Source organism: Zea mays, chromosome 2 (assembly GCF_902167145.1).
Source record: "Zea mays cultivar B73 chromosome 2, Zm-B73-REFERENCE-NAM-5.0, whole genome shotgun sequence".
In the NCBI taxonomy this organism is placed as follows: Eukaryota; Viridiplantae; Streptophyta; class Magnoliopsida; order Poales; family Poaceae; genus Zea; species Zea mays.
This window is the reverse complement of record NC_050097.1, coordinates 64,189,659-64,205,144: the sequence shown is the minus strand read 5'-3', so window position 1 is coordinate 64,205,144 and position 15,486 is coordinate 64,189,659. Positions and strand designations below refer to the sequence as shown.

The 15,486-nt window shown below is 44.3% G+C and overlaps 1 protein-coding gene across 8 annotated transcripts; it reads right to left on the bottom strand.

The window, feature by feature from the left end:
- Positions 1-767: 767 nt before the first annotated feature.
- Positions 768-15,272, bottom strand: LOC100284094 (SNF4). Of its 8 annotated transcripts, none has more exons than XR_561748.2 (14): positions 14,748-15,267; positions 14,491-14,566; positions 12,808-12,981; positions 12,599-12,715; positions 12,464-12,523; positions 12,077-12,166; positions 11,872-12,003; positions 10,581-10,722; positions 10,307-10,480; positions 9,479-9,542; positions 2,801-2,870; positions 1,723-1,822; positions 1,322-1,604; positions 768-1,149 (listed from the first exon to the last, which is right to left on the bottom strand). XR_561748.2 is itself a non-coding variant. In XM_020547778.2 (13 exons), exons 1-13 carry the CDS (start codon positions 14,813-14,815, stop codon positions 1,513-1,515), a joined length of 1,353 nt encoding a protein of 450 aa, XP_020403367.1. In that variant the 5' UTR covers positions 14,816-15,239; the 3' UTR covers positions 768-1,512. The 8 variants fall into 8 exon arrangements, 2 of the variants coding, with proteins under 2 accessions (XP_020403367.1, NP_001399654.1); XR_561747.3 differs by having other exon boundaries at positions 1,254-1,604; positions 14,748-15,266; XR_561746.3 differs by having other exon boundaries at positions 768-1,184; positions 14,748-15,266.
- Between the last annotated feature and the right edge of the window lie 214 nt (positions 15,273-15,486).

The window sequence follows — 15,486 nt, the reverse complement described above, 5'->3', positions numbered from 1 at the left end:
CCACTCGTTAGCCTTAGCTAGTAGCTTTGCTATATCGTCTGCATTTGGTGCTCAGAGGTAAGCAGACTCGTACACACTAACCACTATTCGGGTGATCTCACTTAATGTCTCAAGTATTGTGCTCTGGCTCATGTGAAATACTCGTCCAACCTATCGACAGTCCCACCATAGGCAAGCATGTGTAGAGCAATGATTACCTTCTGTATAGTGCTGAACTCAGGCACGCCAGCAGCATTTGGCCTCCTTTGAAAGTATTCATTTATGTGGCCCACTACGGAAACACGCGACCTGCAAGAAAGATGGCTCGCGTCTCCACGTCGAAGCCAGTCCGTTTCTGCGCTCAGTTAAAACCCGAGCCCAAAGCTCTAAACCCGAAATACTCGAACCCATAGTCGTTTAGCCACTCACGGTGAGGGATCCGCTGAACTCGGTCTAAAGGCGTCTCTAACAGCTCTCCTATCATATCTCTATCTCATCTTTTATTTTAAACTTAACTCTACAAACAATGTCAAACTCTTAAACAATATCAAACATTATCATCTATCTCATCTTTTATTTTAAACTTCACTCTACAAACAATGTCAAACTTTTAAACAATATCAAACATTATCATCTACAATATCGCATCACATATTTTACATGATCCACCAAAGACAGTATAACACAGTCCAACCCAACCAACCCACTCCCTAATTGGATGCGAGACATTCCCTGATTCTGTACATAATCACTAGCACAGTGCGAATAATTGACATATTTCGAGCATCAACCAAAATTCCTTAATTCGCTTTCCTTATGATAGCAATTTCTTGTACAGTTCAGTCTTTCATAACAAAATTCCGTTGCCTAATGTCACTCACACCAAGATGCACTGATAATTGAACATATACAATTCTCATGAGCCAAATCTCAGAGTTGTTTGAAAACAGAAAGCAAAACCAAATGGGGTCATGAAAAGCATTGTAATTGTACAGAAACACTTCAAATCTTATAGAACTGGAATGACAGCAATGCTTCAAGAAAATCATTTGCATGACGTCGTTCATGTTTCCACAAAAAAAAGATATATATGCTCGCATTTGAAGAGGTCCTTCGACTTCATTCCAAGGAAGAAAAATCCACGAGATTCATTTCCTTCAAAAAATCCCCCTGTTTCAAAGATCCTATGAAAATGATTCTGTAGCCTGTATCAATGTTCAAAGAATACAACCACAGAAAAATCAAGTTCTTAAAAAGGTAGTCAAGCTCCTAACTTGCAAGTAACAATTCTGGAAGCCTGCAAATAATTGGCGGCTGGACTGGTCGAGCAGGAAACAATCACCTGAACACTTCTCCATCCTGCAGCACCTACCTGTTCTTTCCTTCGGTGCAACTCAATTATGTAGTGTCTGCGGTATAATATGAACCAAATCAAGAAGGAAGATAGAAGATGGCTATCACATTTGTAACCTTTTTATTTCGTTTGAACCAAGTACAACAAGCTTTTTCATGTATGGAATGGCTACACAGATGCTATCCAAGGAGAAATGTAAATATGTCTCTCAATGAGATGATTCCTTCCACAAATCTGGTACTTTGTTCAATAACAACAAGCCGTCGAACTCCTGATGACAAGACATATGGAGCATCAATATACAATAGAACAATATTAAGTATTTTAAAAACATTGAAATTCCAACTTGCTCTTGATATGGCTCATAAATCAGAATCACACACTAGTACCTGGAATAGACAATCCCTCTAAGACTTCCAGCAAGGTATTTGTCTGTAAACAAGTATAACACTGTCGTCGACCATGCACCTGGTATTGCACATCCAAAGCCTAAAATAGAGTAAAAGATAACGATTGTATTATTCTCTGAGAGAACCAATTCTGCAAGGATAGCACATGATGAAATACAAAAGCATTAACAACCGGTGTAAAGTGAATGCTTTGAATGGACAAATTTATTTCTGTAAGCTTAAAGTCTATTTCTTGGGTTACTCTGCCTGCTTCCTCTGATTACATTAAAAGCAAGTTTGAGAAGCCAATTTACAATCAACTCTCCTTAATCCAATGTTGTCTCCATCAGACCATATCCTAGGTGCTCTGCCACCACCATTGAAATGAGTCCAAGCTAAGAACTCACATTTGCACCACTCATTGCATTCAGTTCCTACCGCGACTATTGCTTGCGAGTACACATTAACAAGCTCTGAACTATTGATGACACAACTTGCAGCCATCTGGTCAGTTCTGCCACGATCTATAGCTACCACATGGTTTGCAATCGGAATGCTCCAGTCAGACATTATAGTGGATGAAGCTGGTGAAGGCTAAATCATCTTTGCATGGTGTTTATAAGCAACTAGAAGCACAATGAGAACCAAATAAGGGCTCCTATGATTATTTGACAACATGCGTCACCTGACATGTATTATACTCAAGTGGCAAAGCAACCTAAGGTCATGTCTGACTTTAAACATCCAAGCCAAACAATCTTGTCTGTCTTAATCTGGTCTTAGAAGATAAAGGGGTGAATAGCCTGTTTCATAATGCAGGGTGTGATTCTAAAATGGACTTATTCATATATTAAACATAACGGGCTATTGGACTTCAGACTGGCGGACAAATCTCATTTGCATTTTCCATTCTGATGGACAAGACAATACTGCAAAGGACTTGTGTTGAATACTGGCCATGAAAATCAAAAGCAGAGGAATTGCAGTTTTGCAGTTATGCAAATGAGTATATGCAAAAAAAAAAAAGGCCAGATAAGCTGTGTCTGCTACAACTAAAAAGCAAGAGGAAATGAATTACATTTTGCACAGTCACTTGTTCAAGTTCGATGCGAGCATAAACATCATTCTTCGCCAGAGCCATGATGTCACTGTGGAAACGAGCTCAAAATTAAGATACACCAAGAGAACAGCCAAAATGATAAATAAAACGAACAGGGTGTTTCAGAAGTCATGCCATGGCTACCTTATCTTGATTGGACACACTCAAAATTTTGTAGAATGTTATATAGAAAGCATTCCAGAAAGAACTAAGTAATATATAAATACAAAGGTGACATATTAGGGTGTTGACGCTTTTTCGGAGCGCCAATCACTCAAGAAGAACCGGCGGCGGTGCCCTCTGCACAGGGGCGGACGGTCCGCGCGCAGGGGCCGGACGGTCCGCGGCCTGGTGCGAGGCGGCGGCGCTCTCTGGTCAGACGCGGACGGTCCGCGGCACAGGGCCGGACGGTCCGCGACCTGGTGCGGGAGCTCGGGTTCCCTGCCTGACGGCCGGACGGTCCGCGCCCTAGGGCCGGACGGTCCGCGAGTGCGCAGGGGCGGCGGTAGATCGCCGGCGGCGCCTGGATCTCGCTCCCGGGAGGGACCCCGTCGGGGAGGAGAGATCCTAGGAGTTGTCTAGGCTCGGGCAGGCCGACCTAGACTCCTCTAATCGACGTAGAGTCGAGGAGAGGCGGAGAATTTGGGGATTGGAATACTAAACTAGGGCTAAACTAGAACTAGACTAGAACTACTCCTAATGCATAAGGTAAAAACGAGTAATAGACTTGATTTGTTCGATTGTTGGGGGTTTAATCGGTCGTAGCCCTTCATCTATATAAAGGGGGAGGTCTGGATCCGTTTCCAACTGTTTCCCGAGTTAATCCCGCGGTTTTAGGTAACAAATCCCGCGAGAAACTAGGAACCCTAACTGACTCTGCGCGCGTGCGGACCGTCCGCGCCACCACCGCGGACAGTCCGGACCGCGGACCGTCCGGCCTCAGGGCCGGACCGTCCGCCAGGCTCATTTTAGCCTTCAACATATGCCCCCCTGCCTTTTGGTGCAGTTTGACGAACCAAAAGCATATGAACTAAACCTGATGTAAGTCATCGGCTTTTCAAAATAGAGATCATTCAATAAAGCACCAATGTATAAAGGCCGTTTTGGATTGTATCTTTCTCGGCCATGACCATTTGATCAATGGATCAAAATGAATAGAATGGAGGTGCCCCCCAGCCTGGATAGACAAAGGGACTATACATGTACCATGGATTCATCGTCATGCCATTCCATGTTTGAACAGGATAATATACCGACGATGAGTAAATAGGTGGAAAGTACCCTGGTCTCATAGAATGAATAGGCGATGCTTGTTGTGTCGCCTTTCGGGTCGTTTTGTTTGACCGTTTTGTTTTAGCAGATGACCGAGGTTTCTTTGTTGACCGATCACGTGGAACAGTCTTTTTGCTAGTATTTTTGGAGAGCACCTGATCAAAAGTAGGATCGGCTTTGATCAGCCGATTATATGTGCTTTGACCTTGCGTCTTTTTCCTTGCTTTGTGTAGAGGTTGACGCCTTTGGTCATAGGTGGACTGTCCGGCTGAGTTAGCCGGACCGTTTGTCTGAGCACCGGATTGTCCGCACGTAGGTGCCGGACCATCTACGATGCTGGGGCTAGGCTGATGTGTTTGGTTTATTAACTGTGCCTGCCCCCCGGCGTCTTCAGACCTTTTAGCCTTCTCGTCCGAAGCCTTTCGAGCAATTTCCTTTTGTGATATATCTGACATGCGAGAATTGCTGATGACGATGCCCTTGTCTTTGCCTTTATCGGCCATTTCGGGCCGAACCAAGACCTTTTTGCATGTGAGTTCTATTGTATTAACAGGAAAGGGTTGTGTGTCTACTTGCATCTCCTGAAAAGCCAATCGACCCTCATTTATGGCCGATTGTATCTGTCGACGAAAAACATTACAATCATTGGTAGCATGAGAAAAGGAATTATGCCACTTACAATAAGCACGCCTCTTTAATTCATCAGGAGGAGGAATAGTATGAGTTAATTTAATGTTGCCGTTTTTCAGTAACTCGTCAAATATTTTATCGCATTTGGCAACATTAAAAGTAAACTTAACTTCCTCTTGTCGATTCTTTCGAATCGACTGTAAAGCAGAACACGCTGAAGGTTTAGCCTGTCCTGGCCAAACCAGTTCGGCGGTGTATACATCCGTGGATTCATCGTCCGAATTATCGTATCCCACTAAATGCATCTTATGGCTAGCCGATTTTGATGTTTCCTTACTTCGGCTTTCACAGGTCATAGCCCGCTGATGTAAGTGCACTAATGAAAAGAATTGGGTGCCGTCTAATTTTTCTTTTAAGTAGGATCGCAACCCATTGAAAGCTAGCCCTGTCAGTTGTTTTTCTGCGACATGAATCTGAAAGCATCGGTTTCTAGTGTCCCGGAATCTCCGGATATAGTCATTAACCGATTCTTCAGGCCCCTGTCGGACTGAAGCTAAGTCAGCCAATTCTAACTCATGTTCTCCTGAGAAGAAGTGTTCATGAAATTTCTGCTCTAATTCTTCCCAAGAGTTAATAGAGTTTGGTGGCAAAGCTGCGTACCATGCAAATGCAGTATCAGTAAGGGACAACGAGAATAAACGAACGCGGTAGGCTTCCCCATCAGCCAATTCTCCCAAGTGTGCTATGAATTGGCTTATATGTTCGTGTGTGCTTTTCCCACTTTCACCAGAAAACTTAGAGAAGTCTGGTATTCTAGTTCCCTGTGGGTATGGCACGGTGTCGAATCGGTGGCTATAAGGCTTCCGATACGATTGCCCTGTACCTGACACACTAACACCGAGTTTGTCCCTGAACATCCCGGCTACCTCGTCTCTGACCCTCTCTGCCATGTCTGGCGACCATCCATTAAGTTTGTGGGTGGAGATTTCAGGTTGCCTAACATTACTCTGTCGGCTTTCCTCCCAGGTATGTTTGAGGTGTGTGTTAGGTGTCCTATTAATGTCACCAGCTCCTGCCCTATACCCCTCAGGCTCTCTTGTGGCCGAATAGTATTCAGCCCTATGTCCATGAGGTGGTATGGCATGATTATAATGTGTTGCTGGTGGGGCACCATAATGTTGCTGCGATGAATGTGGGAACTGTGCGTATTGCGCAGCTCTCGGCTCTGCGTATGCATATCCGGACGGTCCGGCGTAAGAGGCCGAATGGTCCGCGACCTGGCCAAATGGTCTGAAGGTATATCCGGATTGTCCAGCCGTATATGGTGTTACGTGGGTAGTCTCGTACTCAGACCGTCTGTCGTAAAGAACTGGACGGTCTGCGATCGGGCCGAATGGTCCAGGGCTGTGCCCGGATGGATCGGCCATATATGGCGTGACTTGGGCAGTCTGCGCATGGACTCGTGTAGAGTCGGATGGTCTAGCGTAATACGTCGGCCGGTTCATGCCATATCCGAACGGTCCGACGTAAGATGGCGGACGGTCCGCAACATATCCGGACGGTCCGGCGTGATGCACCGGACGGTCCGTGATGGGGCCGAAGTGTTCAGGGTTGTACCCTGATGGTCCGGCCATGTACGGTGCGACCTGAGTGTTTTGTGTGCGGGCCTGCATCTGGTCGGACGGTCCGGCGAAATACGCCGGACGGTCCGCGGTATAACCGGACTGTCTGAGATGATGCTCGGACGGTCCGGTCGCGTCCAGTACCTGCCGCGTGCCTAGTGGTTGCGGCTGTGATGGTGACACGAAAGCGTGCATCGGCATACCATATGATGGTTGGGTCAAAGGTGACCCGTTTATAGCCGATGTGTTTGACGTGGGTGGCACTGTATTAGACTCTCGCGATGGAAAATTAGGAGCAGCTGATTTCTCGTATGCACGTAAATGCATTTTAATAGATTCATCTACATATCGCTTTAACTGATCTCCTCGTTGATCCATGAAAGTCGTAAGAGATAGATCTGGAGTACTTACAGCGGGACCCTGCAGTGGAGGTAGGAGAGACTCCATATCGATCTCCCCTTGACGGACGATCTTCTGGTGGCGATCCACCGTGAAGTGTGACAAGTACTTGTCCGCCGCCTCCTTGCGCCGTTCGGAGAGTTTATGCAGCAGTTCCGCCTCTTCCTTGTCGCGTTGTTCGTTCCATTGCCGCATCACCTCCTTCTCATCGTGCATTACGAGGTCTTCAAAGGGCCTTTGGTCATCAGCCGGGAGCGCCTCCATGGCCGGCTTGATGATGTTGGTAGTGGAAATCTTGGTGTGATCCTTAGAACCGGCCATTTATGGGCCGATTTTTAGCAGATCTAGACACCTATTCCCCAGCGGAGTCGCCAAAAGTATGTTGACGCTTTTTCGGAGCGCCAATCACTCAAGAAGAACCGGCGGCGGTGCCCTCTGCACAGGGGCGGATGGTCCGCGCGCAGGGGCCGGACGGTCCGCGGCCTGGTGCGAGGCGGCGGCGCTCTCTGGTCAGACGCGGACGGTCCGCGGCACAGGGCCGGACGGTCCGCGACCTGGTGCGGGAACTCGGGTTCCCTGCCTGACGGCCGGACGGTCCGCGCCCTAGGGCCGGACGGTCCGCGAGTGCGCAGGGGCGGCGGTAGATCGCCGGCGGCGCCTGGATCTCGCTCCCGGGAGGGACCCCGTCGGGGAGGAGAGATCCTAGGAGTTGTCTAGGCTCGGGCAGGCCGACCTAGACTCCTCTAATCGACGTAGAGTCGAGGAGAGGCGGAGAATTTGGGGATTGGAATACTAAACTAGGGCTAAACTAGAACTAGACTAGAACTACTCCTAATGCATAAGGTAAAAACGAGTAATAGACTTGATTTGTTCGATTGTTGGGGGTTTAATCGGCCGTAGCCCTTCATCTATATAAAGGGGGAGGTCTGGATCCGTTTCCAACTGTTTCCCGAGTTAATCCCGCGGTTTTAGGTAACAAATCCCGCGAGAAACTAGGAACCCTAACTGACTCTGCGCGCGTGCGGACCGTCCGCGCCACCACCGCGGACAGTCCGGACCGCGGACCGTCCGGCCTCAGGGCCGGACCGTCCGCCAGGCTCATTTTAGCCTTCAACATAGGGCAGGGTGTTTCCGAAGTCATGTCACAGCTACCTTATCTTGATTGGACGCACTCAAAATTTTGCAGAATGTTATATAGAAAGCATTCCAGAAAGAACTAAGTAATATATAAATACAAAGATGACATATTAGGGGATCAACAATAAAGATAACACATATTTGTTACGTTTCACAAAACTGGAAAGGGTTAGTTTTGGGAACATAAAAAAGGTAGTATAAAGCAGCTAACATTACCAGAAATCATATAAAGATTATGCCAAACTGACACAAGTTTAAATAGTGAACAAGTCAAGAGTCAAGACACAGAAGCCCCCTCTTTATCTTATTGGATGCCCCTTAGAATCTATTTTGATGATCAAACGGTCACTAAATGGTAAAGGGGGTTTACTACTTGAGGCTTAGGAGGATGGTCAGAAAATTGGTAGTATTGTTACTATACTGAACAAACATAGGTCTAATCAGGGCTTATTCAGTTGCAAGGGGATTGGAAGGGATTGAGAGGAATTAAACCCCCTCCTATTCAATTTTGACTAGGAGGGGATTTAATCCCCTCCAATCCCCCTCGATCCACTTGTAACCGAACAAGGCCTCACGAATTTCTAAAAGGTACAGACAAAGCACTATCCAAAAACCAGATGAAAGTGAAGCTTTCAGGAGTTCTAGACCCACAATGGACCTTTTTCTTCCATTTGAAACACCTTGTTGATATGCATCTTGCTACCCAGGGAATAGATAGATGATATAAATGTCTAAAGCACTGAGTAGAAATAATGTCCAAGGTCATGGGGTAGCTAAATAAGGATAAGGTGACAATTAGGATTTCATCACCTGAGTATTACTACTTTTTACAGAAACAAATTCCTATATATGATCACATTACCCCTCTCATTCCCTCAAAGATAAACTCCACAAGAAATAAGCAAACCGCTTTGACCTTATCAAGTGGGCACTCAATGGCGTTTTGTGGGTAGCTTGTTCATTTTCTAGCATGACATTCTAGTTCGTTTCAGCAAGTTTTGAGTCGACCCAATGATCCAGAGCTTGTGGCATTTGCTCCCTAGTTATCATCTCAAGAATCTCACAATACACACCCCTTCCAAAAAAACAAACAGTAGCTGCCCAAAATAAGCATTGCTTTCATTGTTGGAAATAACAAATGGTCAAATATAATCATATAAGGAACAATATCTTCAAAATTGTTTAAATTTGAGGTGCATTGTAATGCATAGCACCATAGCCACAATACAACAGTTCATCTGGCACAGGCTAATTAGTTTTATTAATACTACCTACAGTCATAAAAACATGTAATTTAGGACAAAATTTAGTCAAAACTTAAAAGCTAAGGGCATCATAACTTATAAATTATTTAGTCAGGAAACATGTAGGTTTTAAATGTGTAGAATTCTATTGGAAAATACTTGCAACATCTCATAATCATAACCTTGAAGGATTTTAAGGATATACTCTAAAAGAAATTAATGGTCAGATATATGCATGGAAGACTCGGCAAGCCAAATGCGCCGACAATATTTTTGGCCAGGGGGGGAGTAGAAGAAAACAGAATAAGAATAGGATAGAAGCATGGCAAAAGTAAATGTTACAATATGCAAACCTGAGTGAGTAAACATCATGGAGCGCTCCCTTGTCATCAACTATAGGAATTGAGCTTACTCTATCTGAAGAAGAATGAATGGACATAATAGTCCAATTCAGCAACTGTTTCTTTATAAAGGCTGACAGCTATAAGCTCGGAAGCAGCACATGCCAAAAAGGACAGGCTTAAAGGAGAATGTCCAAACTAGGTCAAAAACAATTAATCCTCAAATGTTGCATGTTCTTGGCATTTTAAATGTGATTGGTATGAGTTTATTGCACATATTACAGTTTCATACTGTAGATCCATCTGTCTAAATCACTAGAGTTAACAAAACTATCGAAAATCTTCCATAAATACTGATGACTTTGCTCACTAAGTTCTCCAATTGGCTCGTAAAAATGTGTTTCCTAATGTGCCACCGGAGCAAAATAACAAGAATTTGTAGGGAACACTGTATACAGATCTGGGTGTGACACTTAGCAGGTTTTGCAGGAATCTGACAGCTTAAAAACCGATGACCATTTGCCTTCAGCAACTTTAAAAGGTATGATTCAGCAAGACCAAAAAATGGATTGTTTTCTGTAACAAGTAAAGAAAATCGAAGCAGATGGAGACTAAAGTTATGTGATGCATGATCCTACTGATCATCTCAGGTGTTACTTTGTGTACTTTCCGTTGTACATAAGTTCATACCTTCACTGTTGAACTGAAATTGTTATTTACATTATTCAAGGACTAATCACATATTTAAGTTGATTGCATGGTTCGTGATTGCCATTTATGATCCTAAGAATCAGTTGAAAGTATTAATATGAATGCTGCATCTTAAAAATGTCAGTGTACCTTCAAGCAGAAAATCCAGGCAGGTATTTAAAGGAGAACTCAGTAGCAAAGTTCTGAGATGCCTGCTACTTGACCTCCCCGTATGTGGAGACCATGTACCAATAGGAATGCTGAGAAGCTGATTGTGCAGAAGGGAACAGCCTCCAGCCTGTTCTTGTAGCTTCGAGCAAAGAACTAAACACATCATCAATTAAAAAAAAGAACATCCAATTCAACGCGCAGGTGAAATTAATCAAATATGAACCAGTATTATAATTATAAAACAATATCATACATTTCAAAATCCCCTGGAGGGTTGCAAGATTAAGGAAAGGCACTCCTGATGAATCTGGCATGCACTTAAAGATAGGAACTGAAGATATTTCATTTCTGATTATAGTCAGTGCCACATCCGCCAAACTATCGGAATCCTTAACCTGAAGAAAGACATGTAACACCATAATATTTTTAAAAAATTATGTGCTATAAACCTTTAGTTACAATCAATACAGAACATTCAAATTAAACTATTGTGAAACCCACACAGAAACTCAGGTGAAAGAATATAGACGATGAAATCCACACAACTCAAACTGCAGGTCAAATAATTATAAGGAAATGATATTCCACATCAACATACATCAACATAGCCTTGTAGTCCCAAACAAGCTGGGGTAGGCTAGAGTTGAAACCCAACAAGATGTCACCAAAAGGGAAAAGAGAGAGAAAGGGGAGGGAAAGGCTTTTGAGAGCACTAAAAGGAAAAAGGCCTGGTCACGGTTCGGGCACGTGGATAACTTCTTTCCAAGCACTTCTATCCAAACACAACTCCATTGGGATATTCCATTCCTTCAAGTTCCTTTTGATTGCGTCCTCTCATGTCAAGTTTGGTCGACCTATAACTCTCTCCACATTATTGTCCCGTATTATGATGCCTCTATGCATCGGTGGCTCTGGGGGTCTCCGGTGGACATGCTCAAACCATCTCAACCGGTGTTGAATAAGCTTTTCTTCAATTGGCGCTACTCCTAGCCGATCGCGTATGTCATCGTTTCTAACTCGGTCCAATCTTGTGTGCCCAACAAGGAAATGATATTCCAAAAACAATAATATCTATGTTTATGAAGGGCAAGCCTGGTACAGTGGTGAGAGTTGTCTCACTAAGTCACCAAGTTGTGGGTTCGAAGCAGCCTCTCCGCATTTACGGTGATAGGCTTGCCTCGGTTTATCTCTTCCTCAGACCCCACTCATGTGAGAGCCTCTGGCATTGGGTCTACCCCTTTAATAATATCTATGTTTATCTTGATTCAATGACAACGTCATTCATCATAATCATATATGTTTTCCTATAATCACTTGATATTTTCGAGGAAATGATGGCAATAGTGTCAATTTATCCCTATTTCAAGGGATTACACTGTTTGTAATTTTTCTGAAACAAATGGCATTAATCTTAATGTAGTATTGGAGACCATGTAAAGAATTTCATACAGATAATATATTTTAATATTCTGAAAACTGCTGATCTTGCAACTGCTTACACATTGAATCAAATGAAAGAATCAAGCAAATATATGGAGAATTACATGGATTAATGGCCTTCTCTGCATGGCAGCACCATCAGGCCCACCATAAAACTGTAGCTTTGCTTCTTTCCAAGCAGAAATGGGATGCATTTCAAGCTCTTCATTGCCAGTAACTCGAATATTTCTCTGCAACTGCATAGCAAATGATCATTCGAAAAAACACAGAATGCTCTCACGGAGAAACAAAGTAATTTATTCCACCCACCTTTCTCAACATTAATACAAAATCTAATGCAGTGAGCATGCCTGTTATGGTTCCCTGATGGTCATCCCAAAGAGGAACCAGAGCAAGACCCTATGAGACACAAAAAGTTCAAAGATATTCTTAAATTATCAAATGATGCCACGTACGCAGTGCAGATAAAAGAATTGCCTGTTTCTAGGAGCAATTTGTTTTTATTTTAAAACTGTAAACCATAACAGGAAAACAAATTAAACTGCTTCTTGATGAGGCAAATAATTGCTAGCACAGCATTAAAAATCTACAATAATGAAGATGAAACAGAGCAAAGTTGAAGTGAGAGCAAACAAGCACCACAGAGGGAAAGTGAATGATTGGAAACAACTCTTGCATGTACAGCAACACACATACCTCGTCATGCATTATTTTAAATGCCTGTTTAACAGGTAGCTGAGTGTCCAAAACTGCTAACTGAAATGTTCATATGAAGTCCGATTATTCACATAGTCTAAAGAGAAGCGCTGACTTGCAAGAAATAAACCTAACCTTGCTAGAAAGAGGAACAACTTCATATATGGTATTGTGTAATAATATTCCAGAGACCACATGGCGGAAAACTGCTATTTGCACGCCTGGGTTCTGAGATGATGACTCCGGGGGCATCTTGGTTTATTTAAGGCCACAGCAAATAACAGACCATTAATTATCAGTAATATGGAAAACGTTAAAATATAATGTCAACTTCTTAGACATACTGTTGTCAAAACGGTACCCTCATCCAAATTAGTTCCTCTGATAGAAGGCTCTGGCTGCACAACAGGTTGCACATTGTTTTCCACAAGCACTTCATTGCTGATCAGTCCATATTCATCACATACAAAGGGTTTCGTCTCATCACACCTCCAGACACCATCAACCAAAAACCGGTACTGAATGCACCAAAAGGTCATATAAATGTATGTGGCACAGAAAATGTCACAAGAGAAACAGAATATCATATGCAAATAGCTGGGCACTGAGCACTGGTACAGAAAATATGCACTACTACAGTATCATGTTCAAATAGCTTGCTAACCATTGAATGGAACCAAACAGTCACATGTGAACATCATGATTGACAGAACTCACATAACAAGGGTGTGAATTTGGTACCGGTGTGCAATGTTATGTCCAAGAATTACATTGGATAGATGAAAAGGTGAAACATCCAATATACAAATCCATCGTGAATATGTCAAATAAATCATGTTCCTATCAATTGCTGGGATTGAAAAACATCTTGAAGAAATGGTTCAAAATAGTTGTCCGATATATGCAGAAGTAGTTCCAAGTAAGGCCAACAATTAAAGGGAATTCAGGATTTATTTAGTGTAACTGCAAGTATTAATTGTCACTCGGGTAAAAAGGTGCAATAAAGAAACTCCATATACACATGGAAAGAAATGAAAGATACAGAAACCTGAGAGACAAGTGTTGATGTATTTAACAGTCACTAACTTTACGGTGGCGTTAAATGGCTGCTTTCTGATGCAACAACTGCAATGGCATTCTACTTTACAGCAGGCATCGTGTAACGGCCAAAATCTCTTGTCGGAGACGACAAAGACAGTTAGGGTCTGGGCTGTCCTCCAACACCTATGTCAGGTCTGCCACTATAGGTTACAAACTTTATAACACTACCTCTAGCTAAGGATACATCTCTCCGTGGTTTACGCAATGTTAGAACTTAAGAATGAACTACAAACTACAGCACCAAATAAAACAAATTAACCAGGAAGATTTCACTTGGCTGCTAAACAGAAATATGGTCGCAGAAAGTAAAGGACCATGTAACGTATCAATGGTTGACAATGCCTGATACCACCCACGATCCATGTATATGAGATCACAAGAATACAAGATGCTTAAATCCAATGGACATTTCACATAAGACCACTATCCTAGTGTTTACTAACCAGTAACCACTAACCGTTACACGCCACACCAAAATCCAGCAGTTACAGCAGTTTGTGTAGAAATATAATGGCTCTCCACAAGAACTGACCACATTCCCGCCTTATTTGTGCAAGAATCATCAGTCCAGCGACACGTTTATACCGCTGCCCAGAAGCTCAACGTGACAACAACCACCTGCCACAACTACCAACTAAATGTAGATGCATTGACACCCCCCAAGCATACAAGAAACTAGTTCGTCATGATATACATGCAAAATCGCACCAAGTTCGTTTCTAAACAATCGTGGAACGTAAAAGGCAAAGGACGCCAATCATGCAAACTAGAAGGCTTTCTTCTATGTAGAAGGATACCAGGCAAGGGCTACGAGACGTAGCTAGCCAGAGCAGAGTACCGAACACAGTGAAACTAAGGACAAAAGCAATGAACCAAGCACAGAGCAAAAGGCAAGCTGAACAAGAGCAATCCGGGCAGCGACCCACCTGGTAAACCCCGGGAGGCAGATCGAAGACGACCTGGAACTCGGCCCCGACCAGCCCCATGGGATACTCCCTCCACCTGCAGCCACAGAGCAGGAACAAGGAAACAGGCAAACAGCATTACACCCGTCACCCTAATAGCCGCTAAGGGCCTGAGGCCAAACCCAAAAACCCAGACGGCCAAGGACAAAAAAGGACGCCGCGCCTTCCAAGCACCCACGGCCCCGAGGACGGAACCTCTGGGTGCTCGTCGTACTCACCCGGTGAAGCTGCCGCACAAGGAGGCGCTCCGGCCTCCGTACGGCCACGAGAAGCGCTGCATCACCATGGCTCCTGAGAACCCTAGCGCGAGCGAGCTACTACTAGCTAGCAGCGCCGGCGCCCTCGACGCCGACGAGACGACCGACCAAACCCTAGCCCCGCGAGACCGAGCCCATCCGCGGGGACTCAGCTGACGGGGCGCGACGCAAAGAGGAAATTTTTGGTGTGAAGGGGGCTCTGCTCTAGCTGTCTCAGCTGCTGGGGAGAAGCGGAGCGACAAGCCGACAAGCGAGGGAGGAGTGAGGAGAGAGAAGAGGGGTGTTGGAGATTGGAGCGCGTGTGCGCGTGCGCGTGCGCGTGCGCCTACGCCGTCCCCGCCCGCCCTTGGTTTTCGGTACTTTGGATTGTATGGAGGGTACGGCTGGGCAGTTCTTCCTCTTCCTCGTCTCGCCTGCCACTGTTGCGGCTGTTTTTCTCCTTTCCTTCCTTTCCTCCCTCTCTTTTTTTATTGGGTTTTTTGCACTGAAATCTCTGGGACTGGGGGGCGCTTGTTTTCTGTTCTGCTTCTGGCTTTGGACCGCCGCGCCGGTGCTGGTGCTTTGGGCCGGGGCACGGAATGATTGGTTGACGTGGTTTTTCACCCCCTTTTTTACATCTTTTGTGAGATCCTTTTGAGACGTGTCAAAAGAGAGAAACGTGTTCAGCAGTAAACATTGTCCTCTAGTGCACCCATAGAGG

What these genes read in the sequence shown, in the direction of transcription:
- LOC100284094 (NM_001412725.1), bottom strand. Translation starts at nt 14,815, where the DNA reads ATGGTGATGCAGCGCTTCTCGTGGCCGTACGGAGGCCGGAGCGCCTCC. An exon ending in TTGTTCCTCTTTCTAGCAAG is followed by an intron (nt 12,524 to 12,598) that starts GTTAGGTTTATT and finishes TGAACATTTCAG; the next exon opens with TTAGCAGTTTTGGACACTCA. An exon ending in CCTGGATTTTCTGCTTGAAG is followed by an intron (nt 9,543 to 10,306) that starts GTACACTGACAT and finishes ATTCTTCTTCAG; the next exon opens with ATAGAGTAAGCTCAATTCCT.